Genomic DNA, 12150 nt, shown 5'->3' with positions numbered 1-12150 from the left:
GGGGGGGGGGGGGGGGTAACGAGGGAATAACTCTTGATTGGGAAACCTGATGAGAGTAGATGTTGTTCCGTGATAAATGGACAGTGTTAAAGGAAACGAGGACGCAGCGGCTGGCTTCCTCCACTGGCTCTGTGCCAGAGGAGACACAACAGAGCTCTGAAACACTCACAGCTCAAGAGAATACGATTAACTCCGTCGCTTCATGTGTGTGTGTACTGTGTCTTTACAGGAGTGTTTGCATTAGGGAAATGAGCTCTTTGGCTATCACCGCCCTCTTCTTTGAAGGTTGAGTGAGCATGGCCACACACACACACACACACACACACACACACACACACAGTGTAACACAGGCATTACTGGCACTTGCTGTCATTGGCAGCGATCGCAGCGGGCTGATTTTATTGGTACTCTGGGCTTGTTGGTAACAGCCTTGGCATTTGGTCCAGGCTATTTTCTGGATCGTGATTGGACAGCAGGTCAACAGTTGAGTTTTAGGTGAGGATTACTGTATAATTGGAGCATTAGCATTTTGTAATTCACAATTCTCACACCACTAGAAAGCCGTTATGTTTTACTGGGGTAAACACACACATATGCTCACACACACACACACACACACACACACACACACACACACACACACACACACACACGCAGCTGCTGCACATCAGCAGTCTCTGAGCTGTGTGTGCAGTTCCCAAGGAAACTGGACCATCCTAAAGTTTGCCAGCTAAAAGAAAAAAACTGGAAACTAGAGTCTCTATTTCTGTTAGCATTCAGAGTGTGTTAGTGTGTGTCCATAGTGAAAATACTAATACTAATGAAATGTTTCCTTCATATCCGAAAATGCTTTTTCTACAATAAAAATATTTCAAAATCTCAAAAACTGTTTTAGAAGACAAAATTTTCAAATTAAATAATGTTTCATGACTTCCTGAACTAGATCAGACAAGTTCTGATTGAAATGTGACCAAACATTTGATGCCAGCATTCAACACTTGGAACACATTGATACTTAATGCTGTAAACCTATTTCAGCCTGTAAACAGTATAACATTATGGACGACGTGTATCCACTTCCTCCTCCTGTGGAAAAAATGATGCCAAAATATTCCAGATACAGCCACTGTCATCTTGCAGTGGTGATGTCATTTGGAGCCAGAGTCTGCATAGTAGCAATCTTCATGGAATAGAGTTCCTGCCCATACATCCGCAGGACCAATCGCAAGCAGCACCATTTATCCCAAGCAAGGTGATTGGCACACACAGCTGTCAATCGTGACGTCAGGCCCCCTTTTTATACCATCAAATAACTAATTAAAACTAAACCTATCAGAAAATCTTACACTTGAACACACATAAGCATGGTAAGAACTACCTTAACATGACAGAACCTATCTTTGGGAAAAATTATTTGACGTGTACTTTGGGTTTTTAGTTTGTCCCATCTAAGGGGAACTGGGATGTTTTGGCTTCACTTTTGGGACGCTTTCATGTCGCACATCATTATTGCATAGTCTATGTTTCAGCCCTACACACAAGCCACACATCTGGCATCACATGTTGCTGATCCTCCGCTGCTCTTTTCTTCCTCATTTTTTACCTCATGAGCCACCTCTACTTGTGCTTGCAGCACAAAGTGACACCATCTTAACCCCATCTGTACATAAAATGTGGCACTCCTGTCATGGGGGCACTTGCGCCTCATTCTGCTCAGTGAGACCTATCTGGTTGTGAGGCAGCAGCGTCTCCATGAGCCTCACAGTATGTTTTGTGATGTGAGCTAGATGTGGGAATGATGGAGCCTCACAATGGCAGTTGTAGGATACCCTGCTGTTTCCACATTAAGGAGACAGGAAACAGCACTTCCAAAAAAAACTTTACTACAAATACACCTGTCTTATTTAAATCCATTCATACTCATTCATGTTTTGTACTGCTTTGCTGCCTGACGTATCACATGCTGGCGGGTCGGATTTCATGGCACAGGTTCTTTTTTTTGTTTGTGTGATGCTTTCCCCCATTCAACCTCATTCTGATGTAAATCTGCTTGTTTCCTTGCTCGATGAAATTTAAAAGAAATCTGAAGTCTTATACAATTTGATGAGGGATGCTGTAAATGTCAGGAAGGTCTTGAGGACAGTGTTTAGTATTCAGAGAGGTCGCCGCTTCCCTCATGTTGCAGATTACTTCACTCTCAAGTCACGCATCAATGACTTTTGCAGCTATCAGGGTTTGACATGGCAATTACTGTGTGTGTGTGTGTGTGTGTGTGTGTGTGTGTGTGTGTGTGTGTGTGTGTGTGTGTGTGTGTGTTTGCGTGTTTGTTTATGTTTGTGTTTTTTTATAAAGCCTAATTAGCACTATTGGGTTTGATAATTATTGTAATAAGTGAATTCCCTTCAAGCTTGTGGATAATGAGTTTCTGACTTTTGTGTGTGTGTGTGTGTGTGTGTGCGTGTGTGTGTCTGACAGAACTAGGTTTAGGGTCCTGACAATAGACTGGGGTAATGAGTATTGTATCTATACATTCATCTGTATATAAAGAACACAAGTACCAAAAAAGGTGTGTGTGTGTGTGTGTGTGTATGTATTGCTTCATTCAGGGTTTGTGTTTAGTCTCCAGGGTATTTAAACCATTTTCCTATTAGTGTGCAAAGATGAGGAGAGATAGACGCCTTAATTTGCCGCATCAGGGATCCACAATCTGCTTCTCTGTGTTTCACTCTTCGCCTCTGCCTCATACAGACATTTAATCACGGTGTTGTGGGCTATTTTTAGCTGCCAAATGTTCTTCAGTGGGTGTGTGGTCTGGATCTCTGTGTGTATGGTGTGTGTGTTTGTGTGTGTGTGTGTGTGTGTGTGTGTGTGTGTGTGAAGTGTTTGCTGTTCCGATCAATGTTATGGATCCCATCTTTTGTTGGCGCAGCTGGCTTAAATGTTCATCCAGCTGAGCCGTGTGTGTGTGTGTGTGTGTGTGTGTGTGAGAATTGATTATTTATAGCTGTTCCATTTCTTCTTCCTGTGGATCACTGACAGGCTGTCGTTGTTTCTGTGTCTCTTTGTTGTGTGTGTGTGTGTGTTTTTCTATTCTTGTTTGATGCAGAGCTTGTCAAGATGTTCCTGAATTCAGCTGTACATGTCTTGGGAATGTTTTACTCCTCTGTGATAATGTAGGAGACACTCAGAAGAAGCGTGTAGAGCGCTAAATCTAGACACATATTTTTTTATCACAGAATATTTAGGCCATCTGCCAGTGCATATTTTCATCATTATGTGGTCTTTCTCTAATGTTTTGGATCAATTAATCATTTAATGTATAGAATGAGTAAATAGTGAAAAATATCTGTCACAGTTTCCCAGAGCTCCAGCCGATGTCTTTACATTTTTTGTTTTGTCTGACCTTCAGTCTTAAAATCATCACATCTAAGAAGCTGGAACAATGTTTTGCATTTTTTTATAGGATAAAAAGAAAGATCAAAATTGCTGTGGAATCATTTTGCTTGTGCAACAGCTAATTAGCACTAGGAATATATCTTCATATGGATCAGGGGTGTTGGATCTATTAGACAAATTTAAATATGGCACATTGGCCAAATGCCTGCTGACGACACTACACACATTTACACTACATGTACGTTTGTATGTTTCTACAAATTCTAAATATACAAGAGAACAAATTATCAATGTAGCCTGGAGGTTAAAGATTTTTTGTTAACCATGTTCACCATCTTAGTTTAGCGTGTTAGCATGCTAGCATTTGCTAATGGGAACTAAACACAGACTACAGTTAATTAGGTCTGCACGTATTTGGAAGTAAAATTCTTACCTGATGATATTGACAGGGGAAAAGAGGGGGATACACCAAAGTATGTAGGTGTCATCCCCTGAGGACCATGAATGAATGTCTGTACAGAAATGTAATGGATATCCAGTAATTGTCGATAGATTTCAGTTTGGACCAATCAGTCAACAGACACTGCCATCCATAGAGCCCTGCCACTAAGATGACAAGGCTAGCATGAAGAAGAGGATATACTCTCTATAGGATATACTCTATTGTTTTGGTGCTTTGCTGAAGCACATCTGCAGTGTCCAGGAGATGAACTGGCACCTCTCCAGCTACCAGTCTACACACCATATTTGGTCGAGATGGGGACTTGAGCCAATGACCCTCCAATTCCCAACCTACAGTAAGTCCCTATGGACTGAGCTTTTTACGCGTTCTGGTCTCAGCTAAACTCAACCCCACAAAAATTACCTAGTACTTCCATATCTGGAATGCTTAAAAAATGTAAAATCAAATCACTATGTTGGCCTGACATAGACATTATAAATTGGCAAGGACTTAAGTGTCTGTACTGTGTCAGAGATTTGACAGCAGAGACAAATCCTGCTGTGGCTCCCCAATCAGTCAGCCAGTGGTCAATGTGAGATGAGGGGAAGTAGAAACAGAAATGCACTTATTGTCTGCAGGAAACAAGCCAAATCCAAAGTCAGTGGTAGTATTGCTGAGATGTCGTTTTTGTTACTGTAAGTGATGATGAAAAGTTAATTATCCTAATGGGGAAAGGACTGATGATAGCAGTACGTGGTGCCTCGTGGACATTCTGCGTATATAGATGTGATACTCAGGTTCTTTCTTTCTGTCTTTGTTTTTGTTTTTCCCCTCTTTCTTTCTTTCACTCTTTCTTTTGCTCTTTCTTTTAAATGTCAGCTGTCAAGTGTTTCACCTAACACTTCTGACCTATAAATATTGCAGACAAAAGACTGACAGCATTGAGTGTAAACAGAGAGAAAAGGAGAGAAGAATGACCTCCAACCCTTTTACGATACAGCTGCAGCTCTCTCTCACACAGACTCAGACACACACACACACACGCACACACACACACACACACACACACACACACACACACACACACTGTTCGTCTTCTGATAAGTCCATTGTGCAGAGCCAATGCACTCCTCCTGCTATATCCACTTTATGTTAATAATTCGCTTAAACAGCACTCATGTGGGATCTGTGGTTTTAGATACATTAACCTCCGTGTCAAGGTCACCTCCACCAATGAAAGGGACTCATCTGTCTGCAAGCTGCTTTCTGTGTCACACTGTTTTATTAGGTGGTTGGGGTTAGTATGCTGCTGCTGCATTGGACTATTCTAATGTGTTTAATTCCTTCCTGGAAGACCCCCTTTAATGACGCCTCAAGGCCTGAACGAGGGCCAAAAAATGCTGTTGTCAGCTCCGTGTGTGTGTTTCTGCAGCACTATAACGATGTGTAGTGAAAGGATTGTTGTGTGTGTCTTAGCGGTGGGTGTGGTTCTTAATGCATACTTGAGAGAAACCATGTGTGAAGTGAAGATAGTACAGTAGGTTGTTTTTGCACTGTGTGTGTTTACAGTATTTGTTTCTAGAGTCACTGTGTGTGTCTTTGTGATGTGTCCACTATCACGACAGCAGCTGCACATGGTTGGGGATTTCTCTTGCCTTTTTATGACTCTACAGTATACAGCATATGTGTGTGTCTTTGTTGGAGCATCCCATAGGGAGTCTGTGGTGCAGTCTCACTGTGCGGGGGAGTTGATTTGCATCCCCTGAAGATTGAACTAGGGGGGTTAGCATGTGTAGAGGTGGACCCAGTGCTCCGATACTGCTGGCTCACGGCTTTTTCCACAGCTTAAAGTGATTACCTCCCCACTGTGTCCACATTGTGCCTCTGAAAGCCTAAGATTAACTGTGGTGCCGTGTGACAGATCTTCTGTTTTATATACATTGCATACACCCTCAGTTTTCTCTGCAATGTTTTCTCGTAAGTAATCGGTCCTGCAGCACGAGCAAGTAAAAAGTGTCACCTCTTTAACAGCTACATCTCCTCTTATCAGCCACCCTGCCTCTGAGGCATTCTGCCATTCTGCTGGCAAACATGTTAAAATGATCCTAAATTTAAATACTTGGCCCTCATTCTGTCACTGAGTTCAAAGATGTTCAGGCTGCTTTCCGTTGCACTCAATCTAATCAGGGATTATTTTACAACTAGGATGTCAGGTGAAAGCAATTAACTGCAATGAACTACCTGTCAGGATGGAAAGCCCGGCAGAACTCAGAGTCCTGAGCAGCAGGATTAACAGCCAGCGATGACTTATCAGCCAAAGTCTGCCACATCGTCACCAGTGGCCTTATGTGTGTTAGTTTCTCTCAGAAATGTCCTTTTTTTATGCCTCGTTACTCATTTCCTACACGTTCTCAGACTTTCTAAATCAACAGCACAAACAAAGTGCTGTTGTTTATGTATGAGCTTTGTCCTCGGGGCTGTTCTTCTGTTACAGATTTCTGTTTAGTTCCACTCTATAAAGTTGTGTGAATGTCTCGTTTGTCATTTACGTATCTAACACACACATTTAGCTCCACTTTCATCCGCCAGTCAATCAAAGTGATGGTTCATTTGGATGAAACTGTGTTTGAGCAAGGTGTGAACGGGTGGACACATGTTATACGACTGGGCTTTGTGAGCCGGCTCCGGACCAACGGTTGCCACATGTCTGACACTGTCTGGCCTTGATTTAAAAGGGTGGACATGGGTTTCTGTTTATTGTTGTATTATTTATTCAGATCCCCATCAGTTGTTACCAAGGCAACAGCTACTCTTCCTGGGGTCTACGGGTCTGAAGTAATTGTTTTGGATGATAATGGTTTCTATAACAGTAGTATGTAGATGTTTAAGCCTCCTCAACCATATACATTCTCTTCTTCTCAATTGCGGAAACACTTTTATAAGGGAACAAAGTGATAAGTCATAAACTTACACCACTTTGGCTCAACTGTCAGCTCAAACAGACGACTCTTAAAGGGGAACTCAAACGATTTCACAGAGGCTGTTGGAGTATGACTGCATGTGGAAAAACATAAATAAAATGTGATAAAAACCACAACATGTATGTTAAAACACGTATAAAGCCTTTTGTAGCTTCAGATGGAGCTGACAAAGTTGAATACATTTCCTCAAGTGATATCACTTGAGTCAGTTGGGCCTGAACACTATCCGGGGGGGTAACATTAAAAAGAAGTGACCTTTGTAGTCTGTGGCCTAAAGCCTAAAGCTAGCTACCTGCTGCACACCTAAATCTGTACAGTTAAGTGAAATATTGCATTGTGGGTAATGTAGGCACCAGATTTTGACAATGTATGCAGTATAAAATACTATATCTCTGATTCCAAGGAGTCTGACATTGTTGTAGAAGCATAATGCTAAATTGGTGCTATACACTTTTAATAAACTGAAGGTCTAAAACTTTGGCTCTGGTGTAATTCTGTGGATTAGCGGTGATGTTTGCAGACTCAGGTCTTGCATGAACAGTGATAACCTTGGTAAAAGGAATATTTCTCTGAGAAGTGTCAAACACACTCACAACATGTGGATTCACAACAGTCACAGTGGATTCCAGTGGAAACCAAGTTTCATGGTGAATACAAATGAGTTTGGATTTATCTTGCTAGTGCATTCTTCTATTAAATGTGTACTATATTAAAGCATAAGGTGTTTTTAAGGTCATATTTTTTTCTCTGCCAAGGAGGTTATGTTTTCAGTTCCGATTGTTTGTTGGTTTGTTTGTCAGCCGGATTATGGAAAAACTACGGCCCGATTTTCATGAAATTTGGTATAAGGGTGGAGCATGGGCCGGGGAAGAACACATCACATTTTGAAACAGATCCAAATCACGGGGTGGATACAACATTGTGAGATCAAGCATTTGGCCTTAGTGAAGGTTTGCACCCTCTGAGTGCTTTTCTAGTTTTTTTACAAGATAATTATTTTACAGTTGTGCTTTAGANCCGGATTATGGAAAAACTACGGCCCAATTTTCATGAAATTTGGTATAAGGGTGGAGCATGGGCCGGGGAAGAACACATCACATTTTGTAACAGATCCAAATCACGGGGTGGATACAACATTGTGAGATCAAGCATTTGGCCTTAGTGAAGTGCTTTTCTAGTTTTTTTTACAAGATAATTATTTTACAGTTGTGCTTTAGATTTGGATGTTTTCCAGTATCCCGCTTGAAAAGTTTACACTAGAAATGATCATGAGTTCAAAGCAGAGTGTGACTAGTGTGTGAATCAGAATGTCATGCATGATCTGCACTGAGCAAAAAATACATAAAAACATTTCAAGCTGAATCACACAATTGGTGACACCCATTTTACATGTTTGATTTATGATGATGTCTTCTCATCCATTCACTGTCTGTCTTTCGCCTTTTCTTCTCTTTTCCTCCCAGGATTCGTCCTCAGATGGCCAAGGAGAAGATAGAGGGCTGCCATGTGTGCACGCTGGTCACACCTGGAGAACCACAAGTCCTCCTGGGTAAAGACAAAGCCTTCACCTATGACTTTGTGTTTGACATCGAATCAGAGCAGCAGCACATCTACCAGACCTGCGTGTATAAGCTCATCGAGGGCTGCTTCGAGGGCTACAACGCCACAGTGTTCGCTTATGGTCAGGTATGACATTGGGGCTGGGGTTTTAATATTCATGGGTGTTTGATGATTAATTTATAGGATAGGAAAAGTTTAGTTTAATTAACTTCCTCTACACATATGTAAAAACATATTTCTGTGCATAGATGTAGGATGTATGATGTTTGGAGAACACGGGAAATGACATCTCATTATGTTTGATGTGATGTGTTTCAGACGGGGTCGGGGAAGACCTACACCATGGGGACGGGCTTTGATATGAGCCTGGGCCAGAAGGAGCAGGGCATCATCCCACGGGCCGTTCACCAGCTGTTTGAGGGAATCAAGAACAGGAGGGTGCGCGCCCAGGAGACCGGCGGCCAGCCACCTGAGTTCAAAGTCAGCGCCCAGTTCCTTGAGGTGGGTGACGTACACACATAGACATGACTGGATGTAGAGCATATCTCACATTCTAACAGTTCAGTATTGATAGTCTTTCTCGCAAATATGCGTGTGTGTAGGTGTGTTTGCACTGGGATGGATGTTGGTCCATATTAGCGCTAACCAGATGGGACAAAACAGGGAGACCAGAGGATCAGCCCCCTTTTCCACAAACAGGAAGTGACATCCCAATGACAGATGGGCAGGAATGCCTGCTTGTGCTTTGTTGGTCCTGATTAATGTTGGCCATTACCTCGGACATTATTCCTCATCACTGTGGGGCAGAGGAGGGATAAGAGTGAGGGATAAGAGGGAGGCAGGGATGCTTGTGTAGGAGCAATGAGATAATATGACAAGTAATTATTCCCTCCAGAGGTTGCTGGCAGGCAAATGTTTAGGTTGTCTCTGGGGGCAGACGACTGTATGTATATATATGTGTGTGTGTGGGGGTGTGTATTATCTGATTACTTTAATAAGCTTTACAAAATGATTTTTCTTTTGAGCCTTGTCTTATTTCTTTCTTTTTCTGTCTGTCCTGCTCACTGTTGTGTGTTTTGTACATTCTCAGGTCAAAAGGTTATCTTTGTTGATGCTAAACAGATGTCTGTGTGTGTGTGTGTGTGTGTGTTTGGCAGTAGGTGGGAACAGCTGACCTTTCAGCTGACCTCTGTGGCCCTTGCCCTCATTGCTTTCTGAGAGGTCGTTCTTTTGACCTGTGTGTGAAAATAAGACAGACAGCTGTGAGAAATGTTGAATATGAGCAGAATATGTAAATCTGCTTATTAGATCATTACGTTAATGGTTACGTTATGATCAGGGTATTGCCATAGTATTGGGTATGTATAAATTGTTTAATGCAAATGTGTTTGTGGCTTCTGTTTATTGCAGTTGTACAATGAAGAGATCCTTGACTTGTTCGACGGAGCCAGAGATCCAGAGAGTCGCAGCAGGAAGTCCAACATTAAGATTCATGAGGACAGCAGCGGCAGCATCTACACCACTGGAGTCACCTCTAGACTGGTGCAGTCAGAGGAGGAGGTGGGTGTGTTGGTGTTTTTATCATATGTGCGTCATCTGCAATCATCATCCTGACATTTTCATTGTCTTTCTCAATATGTAGTATTTTGGTACACTATATATTCTAAAGCAGTCACTCCTCTGCTGACTTTTCTTGGTCTAAGGGTCATAAAAGTTTAGAAAGCAATTAAAAAAAGGTCAGATTTTTATTCAGTTTAGCATCCTGCACTGCTATGGCTCGATCTGTAGCATATTTGATACTTATTCTAACACAGTATCATTTTTTCAGAGCTTAATTTTGCTTTTATTGTTTACAAAAGCACATTTAATAACGCACTTATTAAGATTCAGTCTAGTAATTTTAAATACCTTCAGTTAAGTAAGTTCAGATCATTTGCTCAAAAAAATAAGAAAGCTGGAGACTTCAAAATCTTCCCACCATAAATGATTTGTTTTGAAGTTTTCTGTAACCATGGAGTCCAGTTGCATTGTAAGGGGTTAACTGTGAAACCATGAATGAATGCTGACTGGTTGAGGCAGAATGTGGGAGCTGCCACAGATCCCCAGCACCCCCAAAAATCTGACAAGAACCATGTGGTGGTCAGTCTTTAAAAACAGGAAACAGGTCGAGCATAATAAGGGAGACCTGGCACTGATGTGCTGCCTTTAAGTCAGACTGGTTAAACATGAGGCTGTTTTATGTGAACAGTACCAGTCTGTTTTAGGGTAGCTTTCTTGAGAAGTTGCCAGACATCAGGAGTAAGTGATGGTTGCTTAGAAAGGAAAGAGATCAGCAGTGGCAGTGTGGAAGAAGGAGGATGTGATTTGGGTCAAGAGGGCAGGAGAAATGTCTGCTAGTGGAGATGTGACGAGCCAGTGACAAAGAGGTTAACAGGTGGTGATTTAGGGGGAGGGCTACAGTAAATGCTGGCTGGGACACCTACGGTTTTATTCAGCTTCTTCTCACATAGATGAGCAGTGAGAAAGATGTGAGCAGACTGATGAATGGAAGCAGAGAGGAAGGAGAAGAAAAGCTAAATTTGGAAGAGGTCATGCATGCATTAAACTGCAGAAAATTCAGACAGCTGAGAGGGAAGTAGAGACAGATGGGCACTCCTGTGGAAGAGAGAAAATGTCAAAACAGGGGCAGGGAGGAGAAGTGTGGAGGCGATGGAGTGTGGAAAGAGACAAGGAGTCAGGTTAGGGGTAAAAAGCAGGAGAGGACACATCAGCAGAGAGGACAAAAATAAAAGAAAATTGCAGTTTGAGTTTCCCGTCTACATAAAATATGCTGACATGGGTGTTTTCAGAAAACATCTCAGGTGGTGATCCAAAAAACCCCCATGGTTATCCTTTGTTTTTGTTTCTGACGCTACATCTTTTTTGGATAAAGTTTTCTCTTCAGTTCAAACTGAAAAGTCATAACCAAATGTCCTCCACATTGTGTGTGTGCTGCAGCTGCTGCAGTGCCTGAAGCTCGGCGCTCTGTCCCGCACCACAGCCAGCACCCAGATGAACGCCACAAGCTCCCGCTCGCATGCCATCTTCACCATCCACCTCTGTCAGATGCGAGTGTGCCAGCAGGCTCAAATGGTGAGATTTGGGGTTTAGATGGTGCAGGGAAAACTGAGAAATAAATAAATAAATATCGTATTAGTCATAATAGCATTAAATGTGATGAAATAATTGCTATTTCCGAGTAAGATGCTGCAGCTCACAAACTCATTTCCATTTTTTTTTGTCCATCTACACTAGCAGAACGGCGGAGGAGGAGGAGGAGGAGGAGGAGGAGGAGGAGGAGCAGGAGGAGGAGGAGAGAATGGGGAGGTGAACGGCGTGGACTCCAGCCCCATCGCTCAGCCGGAGTTCGAGACGCTGATGGCCAAGTTCCACTTTGTGGACCTGGCCGGCTCTGAGAGGCTGAAACGCACAGGAGCTACAGGGGAGAGAGCGCGGGAGGGAATCTCTATTAACTGTGGACTGGTGAGACAGACACGAACACGAAGTGTGTGTGTGTGTGTGTGTGTGTGTGTGTGTGTGTGTGTGTGTGGTATGAAAGAAAATATGGAAGGTGACAAAGCATAAATTAGTTCTTCCTCTGCCGTCTGTACCTGGATGTTTTTAAATGCTGTTGCATACTTCTCTTCTGCTTTCTTAAATGTCAGCATGTTAACAATACTTGAAAACTAGTTTGTGATCATTTTCTGAATGTCTGTGTGTGTGTGTGTGTTG

General features: G+C 42.4%; 1 protein-coding gene across 6 annotated transcripts in view; it reads left to right on the top strand.

Moving 5' to 3' along the window:
- kif21b (kinesin family member 21B) overlaps window positions 1-12150 on the top strand; it is a 77000-nt gene that overhangs the window by 21521 nt on the left and 43329 nt on the right. For 5 of the 6 annotated variants that reach the window (XM_050037338.1, XM_050037336.1, XM_050037337.1 and 2 more), the window contains exons 2-6: window positions 8283-8505; window positions 8698-8880; window positions 9790-9939; window positions 11377-11511; window positions 11674-11901. In XM_050037338.1, coding sequence (XP_049893295.1) covers window positions 8283-8505; window positions 8698-8880; window positions 9790-9939; window positions 11377-11511; window positions 11674-11901 — 919 coding nt within the window. The remainder of the gene's footprint in view (window positions 1-8282; window positions 8506-8697; window positions 8881-9789; window positions 9940-11376; window positions 11512-11673; window positions 11902-12150) is intronic. The other variant, XM_050037335.1, reaches the window with a different exon arrangement.

Source organism: Epinephelus moara, chromosome 24, assembly GCF_006386435.1.
Source record: "Epinephelus moara isolate mb chromosome 24, YSFRI_EMoa_1.0, whole genome shotgun sequence".
Classification (NCBI taxonomy): Eukaryota; Metazoa; Chordata; class Actinopteri; order Perciformes; family Serranidae; genus Epinephelus; species Epinephelus moara.
The sequence above is the reverse complement of the archived record's forward strand: the minus strand, read 5'-3'. Positions and strand labels throughout refer to the sequence as shown.